The sequence below is a fragment of the Balaenoptera borealis genome (assembly GCF_965194805.1).
Source record: "Balaenoptera borealis genome assembly, chromosome: 3".
Taxonomy (NCBI): Eukaryota; Metazoa; Chordata; class Mammalia; order Artiodactyla; family Balaenopteridae; genus Balaenoptera; species Balaenoptera borealis.
Window position 1 is genome coordinate 147,094,966 of NC_138866.1, and position 27,569 is coordinate 147,122,534.

Below are 27,569 nucleotides of genomic sequence, written 5' to 3' on the forward strand. Positions count from 1 at the left end.
TCCCCCAGCGGGGATCACCTGAGGGGGCCGCCTGCCCTCTGGTCCCCCAAAGGTCAAGTGCCAGCCGCCAGCAGCTGGGCCCTGGCGACAGGAAGGGCTGGTCCGGAGAGGCTGGGCTGGGGGGAGCCTCCTGGTTGGTGGAGGGACCCATACCCAAGGCTGGTCCCACCCCTTGGCCCGCCCCAGCCTTTGATATGCGGAAGGTAGTGGAGCATGGAGGAGCCTTCCTGGCCCCAGGCCTGCTGGCACACTTCTCACAAGGAGGAGGAGGCTGGGAGGAAAAAGGATGGATGGGGCCTTGAGCAGGAGACAGGGCTAAGGATGATAGTAACACCCTGCTCTCCTTAAGTGTCAGACTGTGTGCTAAGTACGTGAATCTCCTTAGATCCACACACCAACCCTATGATAGATCGTCTTTATCGTGCAGATGAGGGAACCAAAGCCCAGGGGTCAAGAAACAGGCTGGACTTCAAGACTCCAGCTGGAGCAGCTCACAGGTGGGGTCAACTGGAGGTGACCCCTGAGGAGCCTGGGCTATCTGTTACCTCCCTCTTTCCCTCCCACCAGCCTTGGGTGCTCAGCTGGGCCTCCTTTGCCAAGAAATTTCCACCAAGGCTGATGTGGGCCGTGGAGCCCTGCGGGTGTCCCAGACCTTCTCCTCAGAGTTGGCCCTGATCACTGGCTGCCCCAGGTGATCTGGAGAGCACCTGCCTTTTTCTGTATGCTACTCTTGAAAACAACAACTTTACAAACTGATATGCCACCCAGGGATCCTGGAGAGGTGGCAGGACATGCCCTTGGCCAGTGAGTGGTCGCACCAGGCCTGGATCCAGGGCTTGCTGCCCTTACCGCGAGCCCTTTTCCCTCACTCTCCCAGGCGTGCTGGCTGCAGTGCAGGAAGAGGGGCCCAGCCAGCACCCCGCTCCCGGGCCTCACGCTAGTTCCGGTGCAAATCCTAGCTGCTGAAACCGTGGAAACTCCTGCTTTCTGGAAAAGCACTCCCTCCACTGTCAGGACCTGCTCTGTGTCTGGCACCGAGCCCCACTCCACCTTGGGGACCGCTGTGTCCCCATTCCTTCCACCTCCAGTGGCTCCCCAGCACCCAGAGTCTCAATCCTGCCGATGAAATGAACACTGCAGGCAGACACTGCCACACAGGTGTCCTAGGAAGGACCAGCAGGCTGGGCACTTCTTCCTTCCTATGTTTCCTGGGGGTCCAAGGCCCCCATGCACCCCAGGTTCTCTAGCTGTTGTGCAGACCCACGCCTGCTCTAGTTTAGTAATGAGTCTGGACGCTCATCTAGAAATCCTTTATTTACATTTTATCTTAGAAAAAAATATACAGATCTGGTGCTCTGTTAACTCCTCAGGTTCAGGGTCTTTATGGGAGTGTGAGAGAGGGCACAGGGCAGCCCCCCAAGGCAGTCCATCATCCATCAAGGGCCTCTGCTCATCTGGCCCTGGAGCTGGACTTCCCTGAGATCAGCCCCAGGGCCCTGGGTGACAGGAGCCATGGCAGGCCTGGGGTGGGGTTGGCATGAGGGGCAGGGGCTGGGAGGCACTTGGACAGTCTGGCCATCAGAAACTGGACTGGCCCCCTGGGCAGAGTGGAGAGAACATGGGCCAGAGACTGTTCCTAAGGGGAGGACACGGGTGCCTCAGGCTTCAGGAATGGGGACCCTACCATGAGCCACTTGGATACACACACGTGGGCATCTCACATGGGGGCCAGGTGACTGTAAGGACCAGGGACTATTTGGCTGTGTTTTGTGAACCAGTTTAACACCACCTCCTTGTTCTCCTTCACCCACTTGATGTTGGCTTTGGTCTTCTCCAGGGCTTGCTCCAGAGCCCGGGTGCCTGAGCCGAAGCCTACATCCATGTTGTTCTTCTTGAACTGCTCCAGCTGCGAGGAAAAGGATAATTCTGAGCCCCAGGTTAGGTCTCTAACACAGCCCTGAGGAGAGGGCTGCCAGGTCCTCTGTCCTCCCCCTCCATGTTAGGGCCCCTGGGGATGGGGACCACAGCCTGTTCTCCAGGACAGGGAGGGCCAGTCCTTCCCTCTCCCTGGCAGAGGTCAAAAATGACAGCCCTGGGCTTCCCTAATGGTGCAGTGGTTAAGAATCCGCCTCCCAATGCAAGGGGATGCGGGATCAAGCCCTTGTCCGGGAAGATCCCACATGCCTCAGAGTAACTAAGCCCATGCGCCACAACTACTGAGCCTCCGCTCCAGAGCTCGCGAGCCACAACTACTGAAGCAAGCCTGCACGCCGAGAGCCTGCGCTCTGCAACAAGAGAAGCCACTGCAGTGAGAAGCCCACGCACCACAACTAAGAGTAGCCCCTGCTTGCTGCAACTAGAGAAAGCCTGCATGCAGCAACAAAGACCCAACACAGCCAAAAATAAATAAATAAATAAATTTACTTTTTTTAAAAAAATGACCGCCCCAAGGTTCAGCTTGACTCCTACATGTATTTGACCTTCACTGTGAGGTCCTTATTGAGTTGATTCTCAGTTTTTAAATGAATTACAATCTCAATCCAATCAAGGGAGGAGAGAGGGACAAATTAAACAGACACCACAAGGAAGCAACCAGCCAAATTCAAAATGTGGCCATTTCTATAGTACAAATGGCCCAGTTGCTTGAGCAAATAAATGTTTTTTTTTTTTAAAAGAGATGCTATAGATTAAAAGATGTATTAGTACTGGAGGTTGTAGCGGGGGCAATTAGGCAAGAAAATGAAATTAAAAGCATCCAGAAAGGAAGAAGTAAACTATCTCTATTTGCAGATGACATGATTTTGTATACAGAAAGTCCCAAGGAATCGAAAAATAAAAAAGCACAACTATTAAAACTTATGAGTTCAACAAGGTTGCAGGATATAAGAGCAATATGCAAAGATCAATTATATTTCTATACACTAGCTGTGAAAAATCTGAAAATGAAATTAAGAAATCAGTTCCATTTACAATAGCATCAAAAAGAATAAAATACTTAGGAATAAATTTGACAAAAGAAGTGCAAGACCAGTATGCTGAAAACTATAAAATATTGTTGAGAAAAATTAAGACCTAAATAAAAGGAAAAAAAAAGACAAATCTGTGTTAATGGATTGGTAGATTTAATATTAACTAACATGGACATACTCCCCAAATTGATCTACAGATTCAGTACAATCCCTATCAGAATTCCAACTGTATTTTTGTGCAGAAATTGGCAAGCTGATCCTAAAATTCATAAAGAAATGCAAAGATTCAGAATAGCCAAATGATCTTGAAAAAGAACAAAGTTGGAGGGCCCACAATACCGATTTCAAAACTCACTACAAATCTATGATAATTAAGACAATGTGTACTAGCATAAAGACAAACAGATCAATGAAATAGAATTGAGAGTCCAGAAATAGACCCTAAAATTTACAGTCATTTGATTTTCAACAAAGGTGCCAAGATCATTCAATGGGTGAAAGAATAGTCCTTTTATCAACAGAGGAATGGATAAAGAAGATGTGGTACATATCTACAATGGAATATTACTCAGCCATAAAAAAGAATGAAATAATGCCATTTGCAGCAACATGAATGGACCTAGAGATTATAATACTAAATGAAGTAAGTCAGACAGAGAAAGACAAATATCATATGATATCATTTATATGTGGAATCTATTTTTTTTAAATGATACAAATGAACTTATTTACAAAACAGAAACAGACTTACAGATATCGAAAACAAACTTATGGTTACCAAAGGGGAAACATGGGGGCGGGGAGGGATAAATCAGGACCTTGGGATTAATATACACACACCACTATAATAACCAGCAAGGACCTACTGTACAGCACAGGGAGCGTTACTCAATATTCTGTGATAAAGCTATATGAGAAAAGAATCTGAAAAAGAATGAATATATGTATATGTATAACTGAATCACTTTGCTGTACACCTGAAACTGACACAACATTGTAAATCAACTATACTCCAATAAAATTTTTTAATAAATTAATGATATTACAAAAAAAGAATAGTCCTTTTAATGAATAGTACTGGGACAACTGGATACCCACATGCAAAGGGATGAAGTTGGACCTCTGCCTTACACCATGTACGAAAATTAAGTCAAAATTGATCACTCCTAAATGTAAGAGCTAAAATGATAAGAATCTTAGTAAAAAGCATAGGTGTAAATCTTTGTGACCTTGGATTAGGTAATTGTTTCTTATATATGACACATAAAGCACAAGCAACAAAAGAAAAATAGAAGGTTAGACTTCATCAAAATAAAAAACTTTTGGACTTCCCTGATGGCTCAGTGGTAAAGAATCCGCCTGCCAATGCAGGGGACATGGGTTCGATCCCTGGGTCGGGAAGATCCCACATGCCGCGGAGCAGCTAAGCCCCTGCGCCACGACTACTGAGCTTGTGCTCTAGAGCCTGCGAGCCACAACTACTGAGACCACGTGCCACAACCACTGAAGCCCTCGTGCCTAGAGCCTGTGCTCCACAACAAGAGAAGCCACTGCAGCAAGAAGCCCACGCACCACAACAAAGAGTAGCCCCAGCTCGCTGCAACTAGAGAAAGCCCACACGCAGCAATGAAGACCCAATGCAGCCATAAATAAATAAATAAATAACTTTTTTTTTTTAATTGGAAACTTTGCGTATCAAAGACACTATCAAGAAACTGAAAAGACAATCCACAAAATGGGAGAAAATATTTGCCTAATATGTGTCTAATAAGGGCCTAGTATCCAGATTATATAAAGAACTCTTATAACTCAACAATAAAAAGACAAATATACCAATTAAAAACTGAGTGAAGGGGGCTTCCCTGGTGGCACAGTGGTTAAGAATCCGCCTGCCAATGCAGGGGACACGGGTTCGAGCCCTGGTCTGGGAAGATCCCACATGCCGCGGAGCAACTAAGTCCTGCACTCTAGAGCCTGCGAGCCACAACTACTGAGCCTGCGAGCCACAACTACTGAAGCCCGCGCGCCTAGAGCCCCATGCTCCGCAACAAGAGAAGCCACCTCAATGAGAAGCCCGCACACCGCAACAAAGAGCAGCCCCCACTCGCCGCAACTAGAGAAAGCCTGCGTGCAGCAATGAAGACCCAACGCAGCCAAAAATAAATAAATAAATTTATTTTTTTAAAAAATGAGTGAAGGATTTGAATAGACATTTTTCCAAAGAAGATATACAAATGGCCAAGAAGCACATGAAAAGATGCTCAACATCATTAGTCATCAGAGAAATGCAACTCATAACCACAATGAGATACCACTTTGCACCCAGTAGGATGGCTATAATTTTTTCAAAAAGGAAAATAACAATTTTCCCCAAAACATAAAGAAATTGGAACCTTCATACATTGCTGGTGGGAATGTAAGTTGGTGCAGTTGCTTTGGAAAACAGTTTGGCAGTTTCTCAAAAAGTTAAACACAGTTACCAAATGACCTAGCAATTCCACTCCTAGGTGTACACCCAAGAGAAGTAAAAACAGAGGTTCACTCAAAAATGTGAACATAGGGGACTTCCCTGGTGGTCCAGTGGTTAAGACTCTGCGCTCCCAATGCAGGGGGCACAGGTTCAATCGCTGGTCGGGGAATTAAGATCCCACAAGCAGCTGTGGCACGGCCAAAAAAAGACAGAAAATTTGAAAATGGCCTGGGTATAAGATGATAGTAAGGCATTGTTAATTTTCTTGTATTTGCTAATGATAGATTATGTTTTTAAAATTCTTTATTTTAGATACGACTAAAGTGTTTATAGGTAAAATTATATAATATCAGTGATTAGCTTGAAAACTGTCTGCCCCCAAAAAATGTCAGCAAATGTTAATAATTGTTCAATCTGAGTAACGGGTACATGGAGGTTCATTATATTATTCTCTTTACCTTTTGCCTATACAAAAATTCCAAGATGAATATCTGTGATTGAATTGTGACATTTAGAAAGTCTGGATACCCAGCTTCCCCTCTACATGAGGAAGGCCTGACCACATGGAGCCCCGCTGCCTTGTGAACACATGCGGTGGGAGCTGAGTGGCGGCTGTCCCTTGAGACTGGGGATGGGCCTCTGGGTGCCGCCCCGAGGTCCGGGGCTTCTTACCTGCTGCAGCTCGAACTCAGTGGAGAATCTTCGGGTCACAGCCTGGATGAGGTTGGAGAAGGAGAAGGAACCACCGCCATAACTGCAGGGCAGGGAGAGAGAGGAACCGTGAGGGGGGCCAGGAACCAATGTTCGGTGACTGGCAGGCGACACAGGACCCTGTGACTGTCCCCATCTCGCAGATGTGATGAAATGACATGTCCGAGGAGACACCACTAGGGACTTGAACACAGGTTTGATTGCAGTGTCCTTGCTCCCATCTCTTCAGAGAACACTCCCACCAGCCAGACTTTCTTTCCCCCAAGTGGGAAAAGGGACAGCTGTGCCCCGCTGCCACGTCTTTCAATTCCTGTCCCTTCCCGACCTCAAGCTGGGTTCCTTTTGGACCACTCCGATGCAGTGTCTACCCTCCACTCCCGACCCTGCAGGGTCTGGTGCACACAGCCCACCCCCAGGGGACTCAGCCTTGGTGTGCGCTTCCCCTAACATGCTCTCGGCAGACTCACTCCTGAAAGAGTTTCTTCCAGTTGCTCTGGACAAAGTCCCAGGCCAGAGATTGCCCGAGGACGTTGCTGGCAATGCTGTTAATGGTGGAGGTGGCATCCTGCTTCCGGATGAGGTCTGGCTTCAGGGTGTAACTCAGGTACCTGTGAGGACAGCATGCTGCGTAATAAGTAAAAGGACCCTGCCCTCCACCCCACACACCTCTCCTGCAACCTCTCAACATCCCTTCAGCATGCTGCGGGTTGAAGACTCCTTGGTCCTACCGCCCTCCTGTAGATGGGACACTGCGTCCCCTAAGCAGGGTCACTGGCTATGCCAGGTATCATACTGACATAAACCAAGTGCTTGATAAATATCTGACGATGAATGAATGAAGGAAGGGGTAAGCCCTGCACCAAGTAGGGTGGCCACTCCTGTCTTTGACATTGAGGGTAGCTCTTCTTTACTGAAGTACAGAAGATGGCATATGAGGCACACAGTGGGAGCCAGGAGCCCTCATCCAAGGGTTCGGGGGGTGCCCAGCTGGATGTCCAGAAGGACTCAGGTCCAGATGCACCACAGCCCTTGACAGAGAGGTAAAGGCTAGGAGACTGCAGCAGTTAAAAGCACAGGACGTGGACCCAGATCCAGATTCAAATCTTGTTTTTTCGCTGAGTAAAGCTTCTAGCCTTTGGGCAAGTTGTTTTGCTTCTTTGAGCCTCCGTGTCCTCATCTGTAAAACTGGGAAACGCACTGCTCCACTGCGCAGGTTTGCGAGGATCCCACGGAGGAGAGTGAGGACGCCTGGCTGGTTCTTTCTCCCCCACATTGGGACCCTGGTCCCCGGTGGGGAGGGGAACTCACCCAGCCCCGTCCAGCTCTGGTCCTCACCTGTTCAGGAGCCAGACCTTGTTGGTGCAGGCCAGCGCTGAGCGGAGTTTGTCAGCTTCATTAACCAGTTGGACTTGTTGTAACTGCCTCCAGGCGAAGTCCCACTCTTTCTGGTCGCCCTGGGCGATGGCGTTGCAGTAGATGGCGGACCGCAGGTTGGGGTGGATCCTGGTGTGGGGTCAGGGTGTCAGGGGTAGAGCAGCAGCAGGGAGGGCGGGACGAGGGTCTGATGAGGACAGGGCTGTGAGCTTGAGGGACAGATAAAGATCAGGAGACAAGCAGGGGACACACTCACGGGTTATTTTGGGGGTTCTCCATCCACTGGTTGTAAAGGTTCTTGGCCAGCTCCTCACACTTAGGCAGCCCATTGGAGCAGGCAGTGCTGATGGCATTAATCTCATTGTACCTGCCCCAGGGGTGACACTCTGTCAGCATGCCTGGCTCTGACTCTGGCAAAGACTCCCCTGCTGACACACAGCTCCAGGCAGGGCAGCAGGGCTGGGGCTCTAAGGTTGCAGCCCACCCGCCCTTTGGGTCCCCCTCTTTGCTTCTTGCCTTGGGCAGCCCAGGGAGGGCGGGCACAGACTCCAGCCCCACCTTCAACCACTAGAATCTGAATAACAATGCCGGTGAGGGGACCTTGAAATTTCAGTTTGGTCCTTTGTACAAAGAGGCCACATAGAGCCTCAGGGCAGGGCTCCCTATTCCTAGTTGGGGGTTGGGGGGGGGATCTCTCCCTGACTGGTGGCCCTGGTCCGGCCAGGAGTTGGGAACTTCAGAGGAGAATGCTGCTGTGACTTGCTCTGGACTTCCCAGGTCAGGGTGCCTGGGCCACCTGTGATCTCCAGACCCAAGAGAGGTCATACTCACTGGTCCATCAGGCTTTCTGGGCGCAGAGTCCAGTTTTTGGTGCGATTTTCAAAATACAGGAAGAGGGGTTCAACCTGATTCCTGAGGTAATTCTGGGAAAAAGAAAACATGAATAGCCTCAAAGAGGAGACTCATGCCTGACCCACCTGGAGCCCCACGGAGCCTCTGATGTGGGTAGGCAAGTGTAGCAAGGGCTAATGGCTACAGAAGCAAGAGGCCAGAGGCTAAGAGCTTCGCCCAAGGCCAGACAGCGGTCAAAGGAGCCGGCGCTAGTCCAGGTCTCAGATGACTGATCTGGGGTTCTTTCCCTCAACCAGTTCTGACACTCTATGTCTAAGTATCACCATTTCCTAATATAGTTTTAGGGCCTACCATCCCCCACCACCTGATCATAAGTATTCTGCCTTTACTGTGGGGAATTTAGAAAACACTGTAAAGCATAGGCAGAAAATACTAACCATCCCAGAACTTACCGAATCCATGACTTCCAAATTGGTGAGTTTGCCCCTTCCTTTCTCTTTTCTGCCCAGCATATCTACAATTCTGCATGCTGTTCTTTTAGCTGGCATTGTCATGTAAGGCCCAACCCATGTTATTAAAATCCTTTGCAGACGCTGGTTCAATACAGTAGATTATCATGTGTGTCAACCAGAATCCGCATCCAAACGTAAAAGGAATAAACCCCCAAGAGCAAAGAGAATTGGAAAGGAAACAACAGTGGATGAGACGTCCACACAGTGTAGGAGCTGGGAGGTGGAGAGAGGGAGATGGAACAGGCTTGGCCGAGGCGGGGGTCTGCAGCAGAGCACCTGCCATGGGGGAGATGGAGACAGAAGCAAGGAGACTTGCTGTGACGAGGCTCAGAATTAGAGGGATGGGTGTGCAGGGGACAGGAGTGAGGCCGGGCTGTGAACAGGGCAATGGAGCCAAAATCTGTAGAGGGACTAATTAAACCCTCGAGTGCCCACTTCCCTCCCTGCCTCAAGCAACACCCCTCCCTCCCCCATGAGCAAGGCTGAATCAGAGGGGCTCAGAACTAGGGTCCCCAGACACAGTGGGAGGGTTGCTGAACTGCAGAGAGGGCCAGAGGTGAAAGTTTACAGCCTAAATGGAGGTACCCCCAGTTTCCTTCCCCACCCTGATCCCAGAAAGTGAGCCTCAAATGCACAAGACAGAGGATCACTCTCTGGAGACTGAATGGTGTCAAGAGAACACAGTCATAGATATTAATTTTTGAGGGTCCCCACGAGGAGTTACTTGGCCACCTAGTCACCCCATAACAAGACTGCAGGTGACAAACTCCACCTCCCCGTGGAGCTTTCAACCACTGCCTCACTCTCAAATTCAAAGGGGCAGCTCAGTTTCCAACTTGAAAGAGGAGATCAAAACAAACAGATGACTTGGAGGAAACAAGTCAGTGAAAGAAAAAGAAAACTTCATAAAAGCCTGTGATAAATATCCTCCAAGAGTTCAGAGAAGATATTGCATAGGGCGCTGGAGCAAGGAATAGCACTTGGAAGCTTAAATATATGATAGAAAAAATGAGGAGAGGTGGTGTGCTAAACTGAGGACATATCCCAGTGGGCAGAACAAAAAGTCACCAAGCTGGAAAATAGGAGAGAAGAAAACTAGAGGACCAATGTAAGGGCAGTGAATTGGATTAGCAAGGGTCCCAGAAAGGGAGAACCGGGGGAAAAAAGGAGAGGAAGAAAGTTTAAAGGAGCAATGCAAAGTTGTCCAGGTTGAAAACGTAGAAGGATGAGAAAGACCTGCATGAAGGACCACCAGCATGGAGAGAAGAGCCCACAGCTTCCAGAAGGGGAACCTGGCCACATTCAAAGAACTGGAAATAAGAAAGGCCCTGGGCTTCTCAACAGAAACATGAGAGGTTTGATGTCAATGGAGCAAGACCTGAAATTTCCTGAGGAATAATTTCCAAAATAGAAACTACTTTTTTTTTTTAAATTTTTTTGGCCATGCTGCGAGGCATGTGGGATCTTAGTTCCCTCATCAGGGATTGAACCCATGCCCCCTACAGTAGAAGCACAGAGTCCTAACCACTGGACCGCCAGGGAAGTCCCTCAACCTAGAAACTTCTAAACTCAAGCAAACTCTCAATGCAGTGTGAAGGTGGAATAAAGACATTTCAGACAATCTACCTGAAAAAATCCACCTCTTATGAACCCTTTCTCCAAAACTGGAAGATGTGCTCCCCTAATAGAAAACTCAAGGAAGAATCCATGGGTTCAGGAAACAAGAGATGCAACAATGGAGAGCCTCCCAGCGTGGGAGCTGAGTAGCAGTTCTAGAAGGGAGCAGGCCGACAGAGGGCTCCAGGAGGGATGCCTCCAGGAAAAAGCAAAACTAATGTATTATCTGATACATTTGTATAAGATGTATAAAAAAGGAGACACAAACATGGTACTTTATGTGGCTCAGCAGAGAATGATATTTAAATAATCACATAAAGTAAATGCTGAATACTGAGTTGACCAAATATTGTGATTTTACTACATTAGGAGGATGAGGTGAATCCAAGGTGTAGGTAGGTTAATGAGTTTAAAGTGAGTTAAAACCTCATTTACCATAACAGTTAGTTAATCATGTGAAAAACATTTTTCATGACTACATAATATTCCATCAAATGGATATTCTAGTTTACTTAACCAACTCCAACTGTTGGACATTTGAGCATTTTTGGTTTTCTTGTCTTTTATAAACCACACTGCAATGAACATCCTTACGGGTTCAGCTATGCATCCAGAGCAAGCAGTTTCCCTCTGATCCTCCCTGCCCGCGCCCCCAAGCTTCAAAACTGTTAACAGCGGCATCCCCCTCCAGCCCCTTAGGGCAGGCTAGGCAGGCACAGGCCCGTTCCTTTCACAGAGGGGTTCTCTGGGTCTGAAGAGGGTTGCCTGAGTCCACACAGCTGGTAAAAGGCCTTCTCCCCCACTCCCACCCCCTTCCTGTACTGTGGCTTTTCCTGTTGCCTTCTGAAAGAAGGATTTGCTAATTTCCAAATCTAGCAAACTTTGCTAGAAGTCTGTGTCCTTTCTTTGCTGTGCCCAACCTGCTCACCTTCTCAATCCCTGCTCCCTTCACCCTACATCCCTCCTGCTCTCTCACCACTGCCAAGGACCTGGCATGTTTCACCATTCCAGGCAATATTTCTATTCACTTCCTTATGGCGTAATTTCAGGCACTGGGGAATTGGTCCTTGAACCCTGCCATGCCCCTCTGTACCTTCATGGGGCCGTAGACCTCGGATCGGTCAAACATGAGCTTGAAGTACCTCAGGCTGCTCAGGGCGGCCTGCCAGGGCATGTACTCTTTCTCGTTGATCAGGAAGAGGGTGTTGTTCAGCGCCAGGGTGACAGGGACTATATGGGCACTGGGAGCAGACAGAGGGGCTCAAGTAAGCATCCCCACCCAGTCCAGCCTCCTCCTAGAGCCTGAGGTCCCAGAGGCCCAACTGAGCCAGCTCCAGCATCCACCAGGGGTGGGGCTGGGGGTAGGGGTGAGGGATGTGGATGCTGGGTGGTGCCACAAACGAGGCCAGCCCAGGCCTGGCCCTCACCCACTGCCAGTCACATTTCCTTGCTCATTATCCCCATTTTACAGATGAGGAAACTGAGGCTCAGAGAGGTAAAGTGCCTTGCCTAAGGCCACACAGCCCATAGGAGACAGATCAGAGATTCAAAAAGACAAGAAACCTGTGCTCTTTACTCTGCCCACCTCTTCTCTGATTTGCTTGGCCCTCTGGTCTTTCCTCCCTCCACCTCCTCAGGCCATCTGTGCATATTTGGTTCATAAAGGTCCATGTCTATGGGTGACATCACTTATGTCAAAGAACTTGGTAACTGTTGGTGCTCACGAACACAGCAGCTGCTCAATAAATATCTGTTTATCCATGCTGCATCTCTTCTATCCTGTCCTTCCCGGATTTTTCTTAGCACTGAGCATGGTGGCCTGGGCCACAGGTAGCCCTCCGGAAAACCTTGGTGCCGTGGAGTGCACTGTGGTTTTGGAGTTGGACAGGACTGCGTCTGGCTGTCATGGGCTACTGTGTGACCTCAGGCAGGGTACTCAAGCTCTGAATCTCAGATTCCTTCTCTGGGAAGTATGGGCTGTGACACCGACAATCTCCGGGGACGTGTGGCCAAGGGAGGGGTGTCCAGAAGCACAGGGAGCCCACGGTGCTGAGCCTGGCACACGGTGAGGACGGCGGGAGGCAGCACTGGCTCTCACTATGGAACCGCACTTGCCAAGTCTCCAGGCTTCCATGGCTGAGCACTCACCTGGCCAGGTTGAAGCTGTCGTAGATGACCTGCGCCCGATTGATGACAGGGATGGTCTAGAAGGGGTAACAGAGCGTGTGACCTCGGGCTGGCGGTGCGGGCAGGCCCTGCAGTCTGGGGTCCCATCCTGGGGCTGGGCCTCGGGCAGGGGATGGGTGGGGCGGCAGGTACCCACCAATGGTTTTATCTGCAGCTGATTCTGAATCTTCCTCCAGTTGTTCTCATCGTAGTTCACCTGGTAATAGCCCGTCACGTTGACGTTTAGCAGGACCCACTCATCCGCTTGGGTTTTGAACAGCTCATTCTGGGCTGTGGGGAGAGACCAGAGCTGGGGCAGGGCCGCTCAGAAGGCCACAGGCTGACCTGACCCAGGCCTCAGCAGAGCAGCCTCCCCTGCAGCCTGGCAGCAGCCGGCCCTCACGCCGCTGGGCCAACGCCAAGGAGAGGGGCGGAGAAGAGGGGTAGGACTGGCTGCCGGGGCCCAACTCTGGCCGGGGACCTTGGACAGACCAGTTGCCATCTCTGAACCTCAGTGGCCGCCCTGCCTCCCACAGGCTCTGGGTGGCCGGGCCAGTGGCATCCACCGAGACAACTCCATCGGCGCACCCCCGGCCCCTCAGACTCAACTCCCCAGGCGGCCGCTCCTCCTCCACCCCCTCCTCCTCCCACCTCTCCGCTTGTAACAGCGCCATCAAACCCAGGCAGCACTTCCCATCCAGTTAGCCCCCCAGCACTGCTCATCTCTTCCTGGGGGCTCCATGCCTCCTCCTCACGGCTCTCCCTCCACCTTTTCTCCTGGCAGCCAGAGGGGATCCTTCCATACCTGCAGGTCAGACCCAATGGCTTTCCCACTTCCCACCTGTCCCGGCTCCTCCTGGCCCGAGGACATAGCCATCATCTCCTGCAGCCTGCAGGGACCCGCTTCACCGAGGGCGCACCTCTGCCCGAGCCACACTCAGTCTCCGAGTTCTCTCCTACCTCAAGCCTTGCACTTGCTATTGACTCTGCCTGGACTGCTTCTCTCTGCTGCCATTAGCCTGGCGAACTCCTACTCTTCCTCTGACTCAGATCACCTCCTCCAGGAAGCGTTTCCTGACCTCTCCATGAAGTTGAAGCTCCTTATTCCCGGCTCCCTGCCCACCTGCTGCAGTATCCCAGAGGCCACATATGCCTCTGTTAAAGCACTCAGCACAGCTCTGGAACGTTTGAACTGCTTGTCTTCCTTCCCTTCATCTGCAGCCTTGGCTTAGGCAGAGGATGACTTGCCTTGACCTTGGTTTCCTCAGTGCCTGGCAGAGTAGGACTGCTCATACTATGTGCCAGGCACTGTTTTAAACATTTCATGGGAATCCTCTTCTTTAACCTTCACAAAACTCAATGGGGTAGATATTGTTCCTAGCCCCATTGTATAGATGGGGAAATGGAGACCAGAGAGAGATGGTAACTTGACCAGGGTCACACAGCGTAGAAATTAGAACCAAAGAAGCTGGCTCCATTTGTTGAATGAAACGATGAAGGAAGCCCTGGCTGAGGCCTGCCATAACCCCAGAACATGGGCCAGGAGCTGGGAGTATGGGATGGGGCTGCTGTCCACTAGGGCAGGGCTGGATTACTTGTTGCATTGCCCTGCAGCCAGTAGTGGTCCTGCGGTTTGCCACTTCTGATAGATGAGATGGGAACAATCCACAGGTAGCTGCAACAAGAGATCCAGAGGCCAGGTGTGAGAAACTGCAGCTCTTGGGCACTGCCAGCAAAGAACAGCCATGCCCGGACTTCCAGTTTCTGCCCAACTCTGGCACTAAACGCCCCCATCCTCCTGGCCCAGGGGGGAGACTGTCTACAGCCACTATGGCAGGGGCCACAGCGGGCCAGGCCCTGCTATGGTCAGAGGGTCCCAGAGCAACTGCCCCTCAGAACCCTCACTAGGACGCCTGTCTCAGTGACCTCATCTGCTCACTTGAACGCTGAGGGGCGGGTGACAGTGGACTCGGGGTCAAGCAGGAAGTGCTTCTGGGAGATGCTCCCTGTCTTGGTGTCCACGGTGATGACAGGGAAGCCCATCTGCAGGGTCCAGCGGTCCATGATGTCACGCACGGTGCCTGGCAGCTTGATGGCCGACTGATTGTTTACAGCCTTGGGCAGAGGGATATGGTGCGGCCTTCAGCGACTGCCATTCTCCCACCCACCCACTCTCCCCTTTCACCCTTGGCCTCCCCTTAGTGGCACCACTTTGCTGGGAGGCAGTGGAGGAGCACTGGGCTGAGAGGCAGGAGCTGGGGTCCCAGCCCGGCTCTCTGTCTCCTCGGCTGCCCAGTGCTGGATGAGCCAAGAGCTTCCCAGCCTCCGGTTCATTCCACTTCGATTAAGCAAATCCATGTGGCTTCCCATTCTGTGATCCAACCTGAGGTGGGTGTGTGTCAGGGAGGGGCACCCAGGATGCCCATGGCTCAGCCTGAACAAACCCGGGAGGACGGGCAGGGAGAGGAGACAGAGAGGAAGGAAAACCAGTGTCCCCATGTCACAGGCAGCGCGAAGGAGAGGGTCGTGGCAATGTGAAGGAAACGCACCCAGATGAGGGTCTGGGGATGGGCTTAGGGTGGTTGTTATTGTCTTAAATCTTTTTTCATCTTTTTCCATGTGTGTGCATTGCTTTCATAATAGTAACAAAAAACCAACCACATCTGTTAATAACTGAGAAAATAAAAAACTAAGAACAGCATAAATAGAGGGCAGAAGACCCTGTCGGAAGGTGCAAGCTGAGGGGGAGGGGATCTCTAGGGGGGCTGCAGAGAGAAGGGGCTCAGGGAAAGAGGGAGGGGCAGATGGAGCTGGAGGGGTGCTGGTGCGGAGGAGGGCTTGGCTTCGGAAGAAAGGAAGGCGCTGGAAACTGAGGCTGGGCAAGGAAGACAGTGGAAGCGGAGGGGAGGGACTGACGCTGTGGGAGGTGGGGGAGGTGGACCAGCCTCATGGCAGATGGATGTCGGGCTGCAGACTGGCCAGGAGGGCCCTGGAGCCCAGCTGTGACTCTGTGACAAGGCCCTGGGTCTCGCCTCCCTGGTCAGGCTGGTCATGGAGCACAGGCATATGGAGGGGTCGGTAGGGCTGACCAGGGCCACAGAGAAGGGGTGGGGGCCACTGTGAAGGAGAGGACATGGTGGGGAATGATGGGGAGAGTCTCAGGAGAGGCGGAGAGGGGCAGGCGGGAGGGTGGGAGTGGTCAGAGGGTTTGCCCAAAGACAGGGGCCACTCAGGGTCTGAATGGACAGGAATGCAAGGTGAGGCTGGATGGGAGGGTCAGAGAGCGCGCCGAGGGTGCTGGTGTGTGCAAAGCCATGTCTGGGAGGGGCTGGCCGGGGCGCAGGGCAGCCAGGAGTGCTGAGTAGGTGAATGACTGGCTCCAAAGTTCCAGGGAGAGGAAGGCTTGGGCTTGGGAACCACAAGAGCCCGTTTCCTCGCTACTCAGATGACGGCACTCCTCAGCTGCCCTCACAGAGCTCACTGTAGCGTGAGGGGGGCTGCCTGCCAGGGCTCATGACCCAGGCTCTCATAACACCTCCTTCAAGGAGCCATCATTGTGCCCATTTTACAGATGAGCAACCAAGCCTCCAGATGGCCTGCCTGGGAGGGTAAGCAGTGGAGCTGGGCACATTCTCTTACACGTGTGCTGCCCCCAGGGACTTTCAGCATCTCAGGACCCCCACAGAATGGCTTCAGGGGGGCTGGTTGTTACTGACCATCTGCAGGTGTTCCCACAGGTCCAGGTAGGTGGTGTTCTGATAGGCAAAGGCATGCAAGTAGGACTGTGGAAAGATGGCACGGTGAGGGTAAAGCTGCTGCCCCAGGCTCTACCACTCAGCCTCTGTGGTAGGCCGGGGCTTGGAGGAAACACCTCCCACCCTATGGCTGGCCAAGGGTACTCACCGCCAGGCCCTTCCTGAACAGGTCCTCAGTCAGGAACTCAGAAAGCATCCTGATGACCGAGGCTCCCTGGTGGAGGAGAGGGGGCTCAGAAGGCTGCGCCGAGCCAGCAGGAGACCCTGTGTCCCCATCGGGCTAGGACAGGTGCTCCCGGAGCCCCGGCTTCGGTGGGCCCCTGTGGGCCGAGTCCCCACCTCCCTTCCCATGACCCCTACTGTCTCAGGACCAGCACGGGGGCTGGGCAGCACCTTGCTGTAGGAGATGGAGTCAAACATCTCGCTGATCTGGGCGGGTGTGTTGACCTCCTCGGCAGGGGTGGTCAGGGGGTGGGAGGAGGCCAGTGCATCCACAGCCATCACACGGTACAAATCGTTCGGCACCATGAGGTCTTTCTGCAAATCCCCAGCAGCCATCAGGAGACTGGCCTGGGAGGGGGTGACCCAGTCCCCCAACCCAGACCCTAGCGGTCCCTGGGCAGCGGGCTCACCAGATTCCAGGTGGGCTCTGCATAGTCAGCACCCAGGTACTCCACGTAGGAGGCAAAGCCCTCGTTCAGCCAAAGATCATTCCACCAGGCCAGGGTCACCAAGTTCCCAAACCACTGTGGGGGAGGGGAGGTCAGCCCGGCAAGCCACTCGGGCCTTGCGGTCACTAACGGTACCCAGAGCTACGCTTCACTGAGTGCTCCCAGTGTGCCAGTCTTGAGCTCGAGGCTTCACCGACATCATCATGACTCCTCCCTGACACCCTGCCAGGTGGAACTCTTCCCTTCTCAGCTGCCAAGGACGGAGCCACAACTTGTGCCGTCTCCTCCCAGAGCCCCCCTCGTTCTCTGTCTGCACTCCCCATGACTGGGGGGCTACCTGGTGGGCCAGCTCATGAGCAATCACAGTGACAACCCGCTCTTTGTTGCTGCTGGAGGAGGCCTGTGGGTCAAACAGCAGCGAGTTCTCCCGGTAGGTCACCAGCCCCCAGTTCTCCATGGCACCGGCGTTGAAGTCAGGCAAGGCAATCTGGTCTGGGGAGTCCAGGCTGTTGGTGGGATGGCCTCGGGCTATGGGGGGAAACCCATCCGCTTCCCCCCAATGTGAGGCACCTCACTCACCAGATTTTGGGAGTGGGTAGGGTGTATCAAAATGATGGGCAAAGAAGTTTAGGATGGGACCTGTCACATTCAGGGCATAAATGCCATGGTTCTGTGCAGTTGCATTAGGCCGAGCCCAGATCCGGATCTGCAAAGAAGACAGAGGTAGGTCAGGGGCCCTTCTTGGGTCCTGGTGCAGATGGGCCGAGTCCCAAAGCCTGGCAGGCTGGGGGACCAACTAGGTTAAACTGGGAGGCTTGGTCAGCGGAGGAGAGGGTGGGGGTGTCTCTTTAGAGCCTTGAGTCACAGGCAGGGGCCTTTGGGGAATAACAATAGCCATAGCCACCATCTGTCTGGCACCCAGGAGTTGGGAACTCCCTTCGTGAGGAGGGTCTCACTTTTCAGATGCAGAGACGGAGGGTCAGAGAACCTAAGGCATTTGCCCAAGATCACTCAGAACTGGGATTCAAACACTGCCTAGCAACTCAGGGGCTGGGACAAGGATGAGGATAAATAGGAATATCTCCCAGGCCAGGACCAATCCCGAGGAAGGATAGGTGGCCTCAGCTCCATACCTGGACGTTGTTGGGTGCACTTGTCTCCACACTCGTGAACTCGCTCACGATGTAGGCCAGAAGGTATGTGGACATTACAGGCGTGGTTTCGAACTCAGTGACCTTCCAGTTGGGGTCTTCTGCAAGCAGGACACTGGCACCTGGACAGGGAGCACGCAGGCATGTGGGGTTGCGCCCTCTCCCTGCCCTGTGCCCCAGCCCTGGGGGTCTGCTTTCCGAGGATGTGTGGCCCCAGCCAGACCTGCTCACCTTTGGGCGGCATGTTGGACAGGGCCGTGAGTTCCTTGGGGTAGATGAGGGTGATGTTAAATGTGGCCTTCATGGCCGGCTCGTCAAAGCACGGGAAGGATTTCCGGGCATCTGCAGACTGCATCTGTGTCGTGGCCAGCACCCTGCCCAAAGCGGGGGTTAGAGGGTGTGCCAGCTTAATGCCTGTGCCCGTGTGGGTGTGTGGGGCTGGGGCTGTAGGGTGTTGCTGGGTGTGCAGGGATGGGGTGCACAGATGCTGCCTGGCCTAATCCCTGCCCTCCCCACCTCCCCCAGGCCGCCTCCAGGCCAACAGGCCAGCTGACATGGGAGAGCAGAGCTCCTTCTGGACTCAGGGTCAAAGTCCTGGCAGGCTCCATCCCTGTATTGGCTGGGAAACCTTGGCAAATTTCTTTCCTCAGAGCCTGTTTTCCTATCTATCCAAGGGGCACTTTCATCTCTCATCCCTGACTCCCTAATAAAGTATAGGGGAGCCCTCTGGGAAAGGGTCGATTGTCTTGGTAGCTGCTCTACCAGAGCTGCAGATGGAGTGATGGGCCAGCCAAGGGCTCCCGAAGGTTCAAAGGCCCCGAACCCAAGCCCTTCCTTGGCTCCCAGGGTCCAGCTCTGCCTCAGCACCTAGGATCTGCCCCCACCCAGCAGACCTGGCTCTGACTTACTTTTTGACATTGCCTTCCATGTACTCGCTGCGGTAGAAGCCTGCCAGGTCGTCGGCCAGCTCCCCCTGAAATTCACTCTCCATCTCGTACATTCTGCCTGCCTCCAGCAAGCCCTTGAGGTGCACCACCAGATACTCCGTGGGCTCTACCAGCTCGGTCCTGTCGATGTTGGGGACCAAGAAGTCCCCCACGCCCCGCAGGGCCACCATGTGCCCCTGGGTTGCGGTGTAGTTGAGCTTCTTGCTATGGATGATGATGACATCAGTGGGGTCCTTGCAGATGAAGCGGACGATGCTTGTGCCCTTGAAGATATACAGGCCATTCTCATCGGGAGTGAGGTAGGGCCTCAGTGTCACCTTGTAGGAGTCGGGCAACAGTGTCGTGGGTAGGCGGTATCGGTTCCACGGCTTGCTCTGGTCCAAGGTGGTGGCCGCGGTGATGGTGGTCGTGGGGCTCGTGGGGTCCACGGCGGCATTCTTGTTCTTCTCCTGGGCATACACCACAGACAGAGCGATGATGGTGGCTACGGCCGCCATGCCCAGGAGGATGCCCAGGATGCCCAGGGCCTTGGATATGTAGAATCCTTTGGCCATGGTGAGGGTGCGGAGGGAGCTTGGGGAGGCTCAGGACAGGTGGGGAACAGGGCAGCCTTGGGCCAGGCTTATATCCCTGAAGGGGAGGAGCCCCACAGCTTGCAGACTGGGCAAAAATTAACCAGGGCTCAGACAGGCGAAGGTCACTGGACTGGGTGGGAACACACCCTGCCCAGGTTTTGGAGAGGAGATCCAGGAACAGTGTGCGGAGTGCAGCTCAGGGGTACCTGCGGGGAGCAAACTGTCCGGTTACAGGCTGCAGGCTTCCTGGGAGCCCACCGAGGGCTGAAGGGCAGGTGTCAGGCTTCGTGCCCAGCGGGGAGAGGGAGCGGCCAGCTGTCTTGGATCTGCCTGCAAGCCGAGACAATGGGCACAGGAACAGGACTGAGGTTAGGTCCAGGAGGTTAGAAGGACTTCCCAGGAGCAGGGAGGTGGGAGCTGAAGAGAAACGGAGAGTTGGTTTCTGGCTCGGGTCAAGAACACATTGGTCCACCCCTGTGGTTGGATGGATGCCCAGGGCTCCTCAGTGACATGGCCCCAGCCTCCCTTGCATTCTTTCAGAGCAGGAAGTTCTTCCAGGTTCCCCTCCCTTTCCCTTCAGCCAAAAACTTTTTCCTCAATTATCAGCTCACTGAGAAGAATGAAATAAGTTGTTTTGCCTTTTCTTTTTTTTTAAGAGAGGAGGCTGGTGGAGGCTTAACCTCTTCCCAGCCATGACCTTGGGCAGGTAATTTTACCTTTCTGAGACCCCTTTCCTCATACATAAATAATAGTATTTACTTCTCAGATTTGTTGAACAGATTTAATGCGAAAACATATTAAATACCATATAGTAGAACCTGAAAATTCTTCCCTTCTTTCTTACTCAGAGGTCAACCATTCTATCCTTGGTAGAAAGGAAGATATTACTTATCATGCTCAATATAATATGTTCTTACAGGAATATGATGTTCATTGTCACCCTTCCCATCCGCCAGTCCAGTTCCTCAGACCTCAACATCGCCTGACCCTCACCCCAACATCCAACTCACCCTGCCCCCCAATCTCACCATGTCCTTGGTCAAAGCCACTCTCATTGTTTATGTGGGCACTGCTGGACCCTCATGGACTCCTCACTTCCACTTGGGCCTCCTCAAACTAGTTTGCTACACAAATTGGATCATTTTGCACCACTGCTTAAAACCTTCCCTTTGCTCTTGGAATTCAGACCAAATCTTCTAAAGACACCCACAAGTTCAAGTGCTATCAGCTGGCCCACTTCCCAACCTCATTCTCACCACACTCCCCTCTGTTGTGGAACTCCAGCCACTCTGGCCTTCACCCAGACCCTCCACCACAGGACCTTTGCATGTGCAGTTCCCTCTGCTTGGATCATCTTCTCCCCCTTCTTGCCCTGGTTACTTCCTATTTATCCTTCAAGTCTTTCTCAGAGAAGACACCCTGACCTCCGTGACTAGGTCAGGCCCCTTAGAACCACAAACCTCTTCTTCAAAGCCCTATAACTCAGCACAATTTTCCATTTGATCTGTGTGGTGATGACTTGAGTGTTGCCTGTCTCCCCCACCAACGGCAGGCCCCATGAGAGCAGGTCCTTGGCTGCTTCTGCTCACTGGCACTAGGCACGGTGCCCGGCACATAGTAGTTGCTCAATACATATTTGCCGAGTGAATGCACACAGGCGTGAATGGGTGCATGGATGAATGAGTGAGTCAATTCAGGAGTCACTCCTTATTGGAGTCTTTGCAGCCCATCTCCACCCCGTCTCCACTCCCACTTAGCCCTGGGAGAATTGTCTACCCCCTTCTCTGAGCCCTCCTCCAACCATGGCAGACAGGCAAGACTCTTGCTAGGGCCAAATGCATCTCAGGGCCCACGCTTGTCTCCTCCCTCAGCTCGTCTGTCAGCTCCTCATTCATTGGCCACTCCCTGCCCTGGCTTGGGCCAGCAACCCGTGAGCCTGCCTGGAGGCTTGGTAAACAAATGCATGCATGGATTGTAAGTATTCATAGGTTAATTCATTCAGGCATCCCTGTACAGGGTCTTCAGGGGAATCCTGGGTGCCCATCTTTGGGCTCAAGGGTGCTCTGAGCCGTCAGCACTTCCCTCCTTCTCTCTAGAGACCTGCCCCCCAGGGCCTTGGTCTGGACAGTGCGGACTTCCCATTGCAGTGACCTACAGCCACCCCTATTAGGCCTGGGCTGATGGCCAAGGGGCAAGAGTGGGAAGCCAAGTACCGAGGGGGGGCTCCAACTTGGGCATGGCGACAGAGGGAGCAGCAGCCCCTGAGGGTGACTGAGAGTGAGAAGTATGTGCTTCCAGTCTCCCTCCATCAGGGCTAGAATTTGCCAAGGGAAGCCATCTCTGTTGTACCCCTGAAGGCTGGCACCCAGGGGTCATGCATCCCCTTGCAACAAGTTTCACTCTGTAGGACCTGCAGCCCCCTCCCACCTTTGCAGCAGAAAGACACATAAGCCTCCTTGGCCTAATCTCTACTCCAAACAAAGAAAGAGGCCCTGCCTGGCCCACCATGGCCTTTTCCTGTTTGCTTTGGACACAGCCCGTGGGCCCAGCTGGCTGGGATCTTTACCCTTTTGGAAAGGGCCTCTGGTCTTCAAAGCTGGCACAGCAGGCAGCCCATTGTCCTGTAAGGAGAGGTCACTGTTCTGGGCACTGTGCCAGCCCAGGCTGGGGGCACATAGAGGGGCATGCTCCACAGCCCCCACCTCCTCTGATAATAAAAAGGGACCCCTCTTCCAGCCCCCTGCCAAGGCCCAGGCATGGCCATCTCCACACCCCACTGGGTAGCAGTAACCGTGCTCTTCTCCCCTGCCACCCAACCTGCCCACACACCTTGGCAGAGGGATCGTCCTCTCCTGCTTGAACCTGGTCTCTGGCTCCACACTGCTTGTAGAATGAAACCTCAGCTCTGGCTTGAGCCTGAAAACCTTCTGTGGACTTGACCCTCTGGCCTCTCCTCTTTCCAATGCCCAATGTGGCTCCAGTTGTGGGTATTTCCCCAAATTCCCTGGACTTTTTCATACCTCTGTGCCTTTACCCATCCTGTTTCCACTGCCAGGAATGCCTTTCCTCTCCCTCCTGTCAAACTCCTACTCATCTTTCAAAACCCAGCTCAAACGTCACTGCCTTCTCATGAACAGGCAGCCCCTTTCCCCTGGGTGCTTCCCTGGCCTCTGGTTCACACCTCTATCACAGCACTTAAGGCCATCTATGTGTTCAAAAGCTTCTCACTAGACCTAGGCACCTCAAGGGAAGCCTCTGTGACTTTGTACACCCCTCCATGCCTAGCACAGGGCAGAAGCTCAACGCTGGCTAAATGAATGACAATGTCCACAATCCTTGCCTTGGCTTATAGGTCCAGTGTGACCTAGCCTCCAATGATACTCTGGTCTCATCTCAAGCCTTCTCCCCCTGTTGCTCTGCCCCAATGGCCTCTTTTGGTTTCTCAAGCCCACCATCTCTTCCTTCCTCCACCCCCACTCCACCCTCACCCTCACCCTCACCCCAAGCTTCTCTTTGGGCCTGGACAGCTTCTGTCTTTCCCTCACATACCACCCACTCATCCCGGAAGCTCACTTCAGCGATGCTATCCCAGGGCAGCCCTCCCAGCACCCCCAAGACTCAGCACCATGAGGATGTTATCCTCTATACCAGGCAAGCACCTAGTACACAGCAGGCAGGTAACACATGCTTGTGAAATGGAGCAGCAATAAGAAAATGAGAGGCAGTGGTTAAAGACCGAACTCGGCGTTAATTCAGACCCTGGATCCTCAGCACAGATTTCCCCTCTATGCCTCACGTTCCTTCTTGGGCTCCTAGATTGTGCATACAAACCACTTTTGTGAGTTTTGCCATATCTGTGATCCTCCTGTACATTATTTAGTTAACATTTTTCTTTAAATAAATTCACTACTTACTCTCCTTCTGAGCAATAACGACCATGAAGTCATGGTTGGATGTATTACGTTATATTTTTTCTGATACACATTTCAATTTATGACTATTGATTTTAAAACTATTCATCTAGGTAGCCACCGAAATCACCTTGTTTAGCTGCACTCACTTGGGGAATCACTGCTCCACCCTGTATGATTCTGGGGTGGCATCACCAGCAGACTGTCTTTGGAGTGGAAGATTTCTGCAGGTGAGCAGAATGTGTGCATTCCTTTTACCATTCATTTCTTGATGGGGGAGAAGCTGAGTACCCAGCTCCGGTCTCAACCAAAGCAGCCTTCCTATCTATGGGTTTATATATTTCTGCCCTGCCTATGTTTTGGTCCGGGAACAAAAGTTCTAAATTAAAAAAAAAAAAAAAAATTAAGGTTGACAACAATCATGTTAGAGAATATTTGAGGCATAGCCACTCGTGTAGAAGACGTTAATTGAATGGGAAAAGTCAGCTTTATCTCAGATATGGGGGTACAAGTTGCCTTGTATTCAAACATGACAATGCCAGGAGCCTGGGAGAGGCTGAAGTGGGGAGAGCTAGGACCAGCAGTCAGGCAAACAACTGTGTAATCCAGGCTCCCTCACCGATCACTGGGTCTTGGGGTAAGCTACTGCTCATGCTCACTCAACACCTCGCCGCCCTATCCTCCTCAGCTGCAGGGCTGGGCAGGCTGGGAGCTATGGAACAACCTGAAGCCCATCTGTCTGCTCTGAAGGAGCAGCGAGTTAGGAGCAGGGATGAGGCTGGGGCCCCAGTGCAGGGCACATTCTGGTCCCTCTGGCCCCTCCGGCCCCTGGCCTCCTCCCAGACTTCTGAGGTCTCCACCCACAGCTGCATGAGGCTGGGCCTGGGCCAGCCCCCAGGGTGCTTCCTCTGGGAGCCTTGGACATTGTCCATCCTGTGAGAGCCGCAGAAGGCCCTAATGGGAAGTCAGCTCCTGTTTTGGCCTCTGGAGCCCAATGCAAGGGCACTCAGGAGCAAAGGAGCAGAAGGGGCTCTCTTGGAGTGGGGGAAGTACACCAGCCTTGGAAGGGCCATTCTGGGCTGTGGATCCTGTCTGGAAACTCCCATCTGTGTAACTGAACAGATAATCACCATCAGGATAATCACCACCATTTGGCTGTTGAGAAAACCAAGGCACAGAGAAGTTAAGTGACTTGCCCAAGGTCACACAGCTAGTTAGTGGCAGGTTCTATTGCTTAACTATATATGCCTCCCAAAGCATCCTCTCATACAGCTCCCCACATTTCCTACTATGCAGTGCCCAGGAGGGCTAAAAGACCACAGGAGGAGACACACACCTTTTAGCATAACAACACATGACAACAAGTTAAGGGAGGCCAATCTGGGCAGGATGAAAGACCTGATCATCTTTTAGGGGAACTGTATGTCCCTTCTTCTGAATTTTAGAGGCACACTAAGGGACATGGGGCAGGAGTGGCTGCTGCAAGGAATAGCTGAGAGACTGGGAACCTCGTGGAAGTCAGCTTGGGGTCTCTACAAAGGGGCCATGAACTCCCTGCCCCCAGACCAGGACCAGGAGCAGGGGCTGGTTCTAGGAAGTGGAACTTCTTATCAGAGGGGGAGCGCTGTGCTACCAGACACAGGTCTCTGTGGAGGACCCTGGCTTGCCTTCAAGGGTGCAGCCGAACCACTGTAGCGTCTCCAATGACGGACACCCAGGGTTGGCCCCAGGCTGGAGGTGATGGCTGTTGGCCTGTGTGAAGGAAGGCACCCAGGGGACTCAGTGTGAACAGCTGGCCTACTGTCCCTGCCATCCCTCCCAGACTCTCGAATAGCCCCCAGCATGGGGTTCTGGATTTTCCACCAGAGCCAGAAGCCCAGGAACTAGGCCCCATTCCAATACCCTGATTGATGCCTTCCCACGTGGGGACCCCCACCTGTCTTCTCAGAATGCTTAGCAATAAAACTCTTGAAGCAAAGGGGCTGGAGGACTTGGCTTAAGGGTTGTGGAAGTGGGAAGGAGCTGATGCCCCACTCCCTAGAAGGCTCTGGGGGAATCACAGGGCAGGTGGCCAGTCTGCCTCACGCAGTTGAGCCTGTTTCTCCATCTGCGAAGCGGGAGCAGCTCTCTGGGGTAAGCTTTCTTCCACTGATAGTCTAGCCTTACACTAGGGCTCTTTAGGGAGGTGGGCTAGTGGAGGATGCCAGCCCACTGCCAGAGAGGGGCGAGGCACCCTGCCTTCCCCACCTCCCCTGCCCCCAATGTGTCCAAAAGGGATCTTTGGTGGATTGGAGGCCCATTGCCACTTCCATGTGACCATGCCCTCATTTCTCCCCTCCCCCACCTCACATAGTTACAGCCAGCTCCACAAACACAGACAACCAACGGGAGGGCCCATCTAGTCCAAGACTCTGCTTTTACAGGTGAATAAGGCAAGGCCCAGAGAGGTCCAGGTCAGTTAGAGACTCAGAGACTAAGCCACAATCATACCTTAGGCCTGACTGAGAACAGTGCTCTGACCATTCAACCACACTGCCTGGTTGGTGCAGTCCCTGGGCTAGGTTGGAGGGAGGAGGCGGATTCCAGTTACAAAACCCAAGGCATGACCCAACTGGGGCACCCGTGCCCACTGCACTGCTGGGGGTTTGGAGGTGCAGAGTTAGGACCCCACTGGCTCCATCTGGAGGACCCCTCCCCAGAACAAGTGCGGGTTGCAGTAGGAGCATTGATCATCTCGGCTGCCAGGGAGTGCTGGAGCAGGCACTCTGTTCCCGCCTCAGGAAAACCCGCAAACTATGGGGTTGTAAGGAGCAAGGGAGACGACGATTGTTCAATGGGTGTTTAAAAATAGGAATTCCCTTTAAGCGGTCGGGGGGAGGGCTTTGGACAAAGGCAAAACGTCCAAGGTTAGCTAAGGGGGACTCCTGCTGCGGCCTTGACCCTGGGCCCCCCCCTCCTCCTCTGGGGGCTGTATAGACCCCAAGGGCTGGCAGGGATTCCGTTCATCTTTGGCTCCGCCCCACCCACTACGAGTCTGAGCTGCTGTGCCTCATAGTCACCACGCTCGCACCTCTGTCCCCACACCACCCTGCCTCAGACCCCAGCAGGGTAGAGTCCGCTGCACCAGCGGGGTCTCTCCATCTGTCCTCCCCCAGAGGCGCCGGCAGCCGCCCTCCCCGCCCTGGGGACCACCTCTCCAGGTGGGCGGCCCCCTGCCCGGCTGATAGGCCCGCTGCGGAACCAACTCGGCCCCGAGATCATAGCGGGATCTCAGCCAAAAGAATTCTTCGCTCTCCTTGGACCTCAGTGTACCGGTCTGAGAAGGGGGCGCCGGCGGGGACGTCGGGGGCTCTGCGCGCGCTTGCGTCGATGTCCCTTCCTCCCTGTGGCTGCCGCCCCGCAGCTGCCCCGCAGCCCCTCCGCGCCCCGCAGCCCCTCCCCACCGCGCTCCACTTGCCTGTGGCCGCCAGGGCGCCCGACCCTGACCTGCTCGGAGCCTCCTCTCCCGAACGACGAGCCGGACCGGCCACGGACACTGCCCACCACGACCTGACTCCTCCTTTCCCCTTCTTTTTAAAGGGAAGTAACCTGACCCGACCACTACTCCTCCCGGGTTAACCTCTGCCCCCCCCGCAGTTCCGCCCGGACTCCTCCCCCCGCCTGCCCGCAGCCTCCCAGGAGCACCCCCGATGGGGAGCCGCTCCAACGACGGCCGGCCCGCAGGCCCTGGAATTGCTCTTCGGTTCCAGGTCTCCCGCTTCCACACCCTACCCCGCTACGCCCCCCAGCCCCGCTGTGGCCGGAGCCCCAGGGCCCCGCCCCCCCAATCTGGACAGCATCTGCCCTTGGGGGAGGGACACAAAGCCTCGCCCTTCGAGTTGGGGCGCC

General features: G+C 53.4%; 1 protein-coding gene across 2 annotated transcripts; it reads right to left on the minus strand.

The window, feature by feature from the left end:
* Positions 1-1,296: 1,296 nt before the first annotated feature.
* ANPEP (alanyl aminopeptidase, membrane) lies at positions 1,297-27,264 on the minus strand. 2 transcript variants are annotated; one of them, XM_082388303.1, is made up of 21 exons: positions 27,139-27,264; positions 19,157-20,187; positions 18,480-18,622; positions 18,231-18,370; positions 17,677-17,803; positions 17,435-17,589; positions 17,059-17,172; positions 16,820-16,963; positions 16,575-16,640; positions 16,388-16,453; positions 14,611-14,786; positions 14,267-14,346; positions 12,829-12,962; positions 12,654-12,709; positions 11,599-11,746; positions 8,356-8,447; positions 7,781-7,891; positions 7,486-7,653; positions 6,618-6,758; positions 6,112-6,193; positions 1,297-1,906 (listed from the first exon to the last, which is right to left on the minus strand). In XM_082388303.1, the coding sequence occupies exons 2-21, from the start codon at positions 19,747-19,749 to the stop codon at positions 1,718-1,720; spliced, it is 2,925 nt and encodes a 974-aa protein (XP_082244429.1). In that variant the 5' UTR covers positions 19,750-20,187; positions 27,139-27,264; the 3' UTR covers positions 1,297-1,717. The 2 variants fall into 2 exon arrangements, with proteins under 2 accessions (XP_082244429.1, XP_082244430.1); XM_082388304.1 differs by having other exon boundaries at positions 19,157-20,096; positions 27,135-27,263.
* Positions 27,265-27,569: the final 305 nt, after the last annotated feature.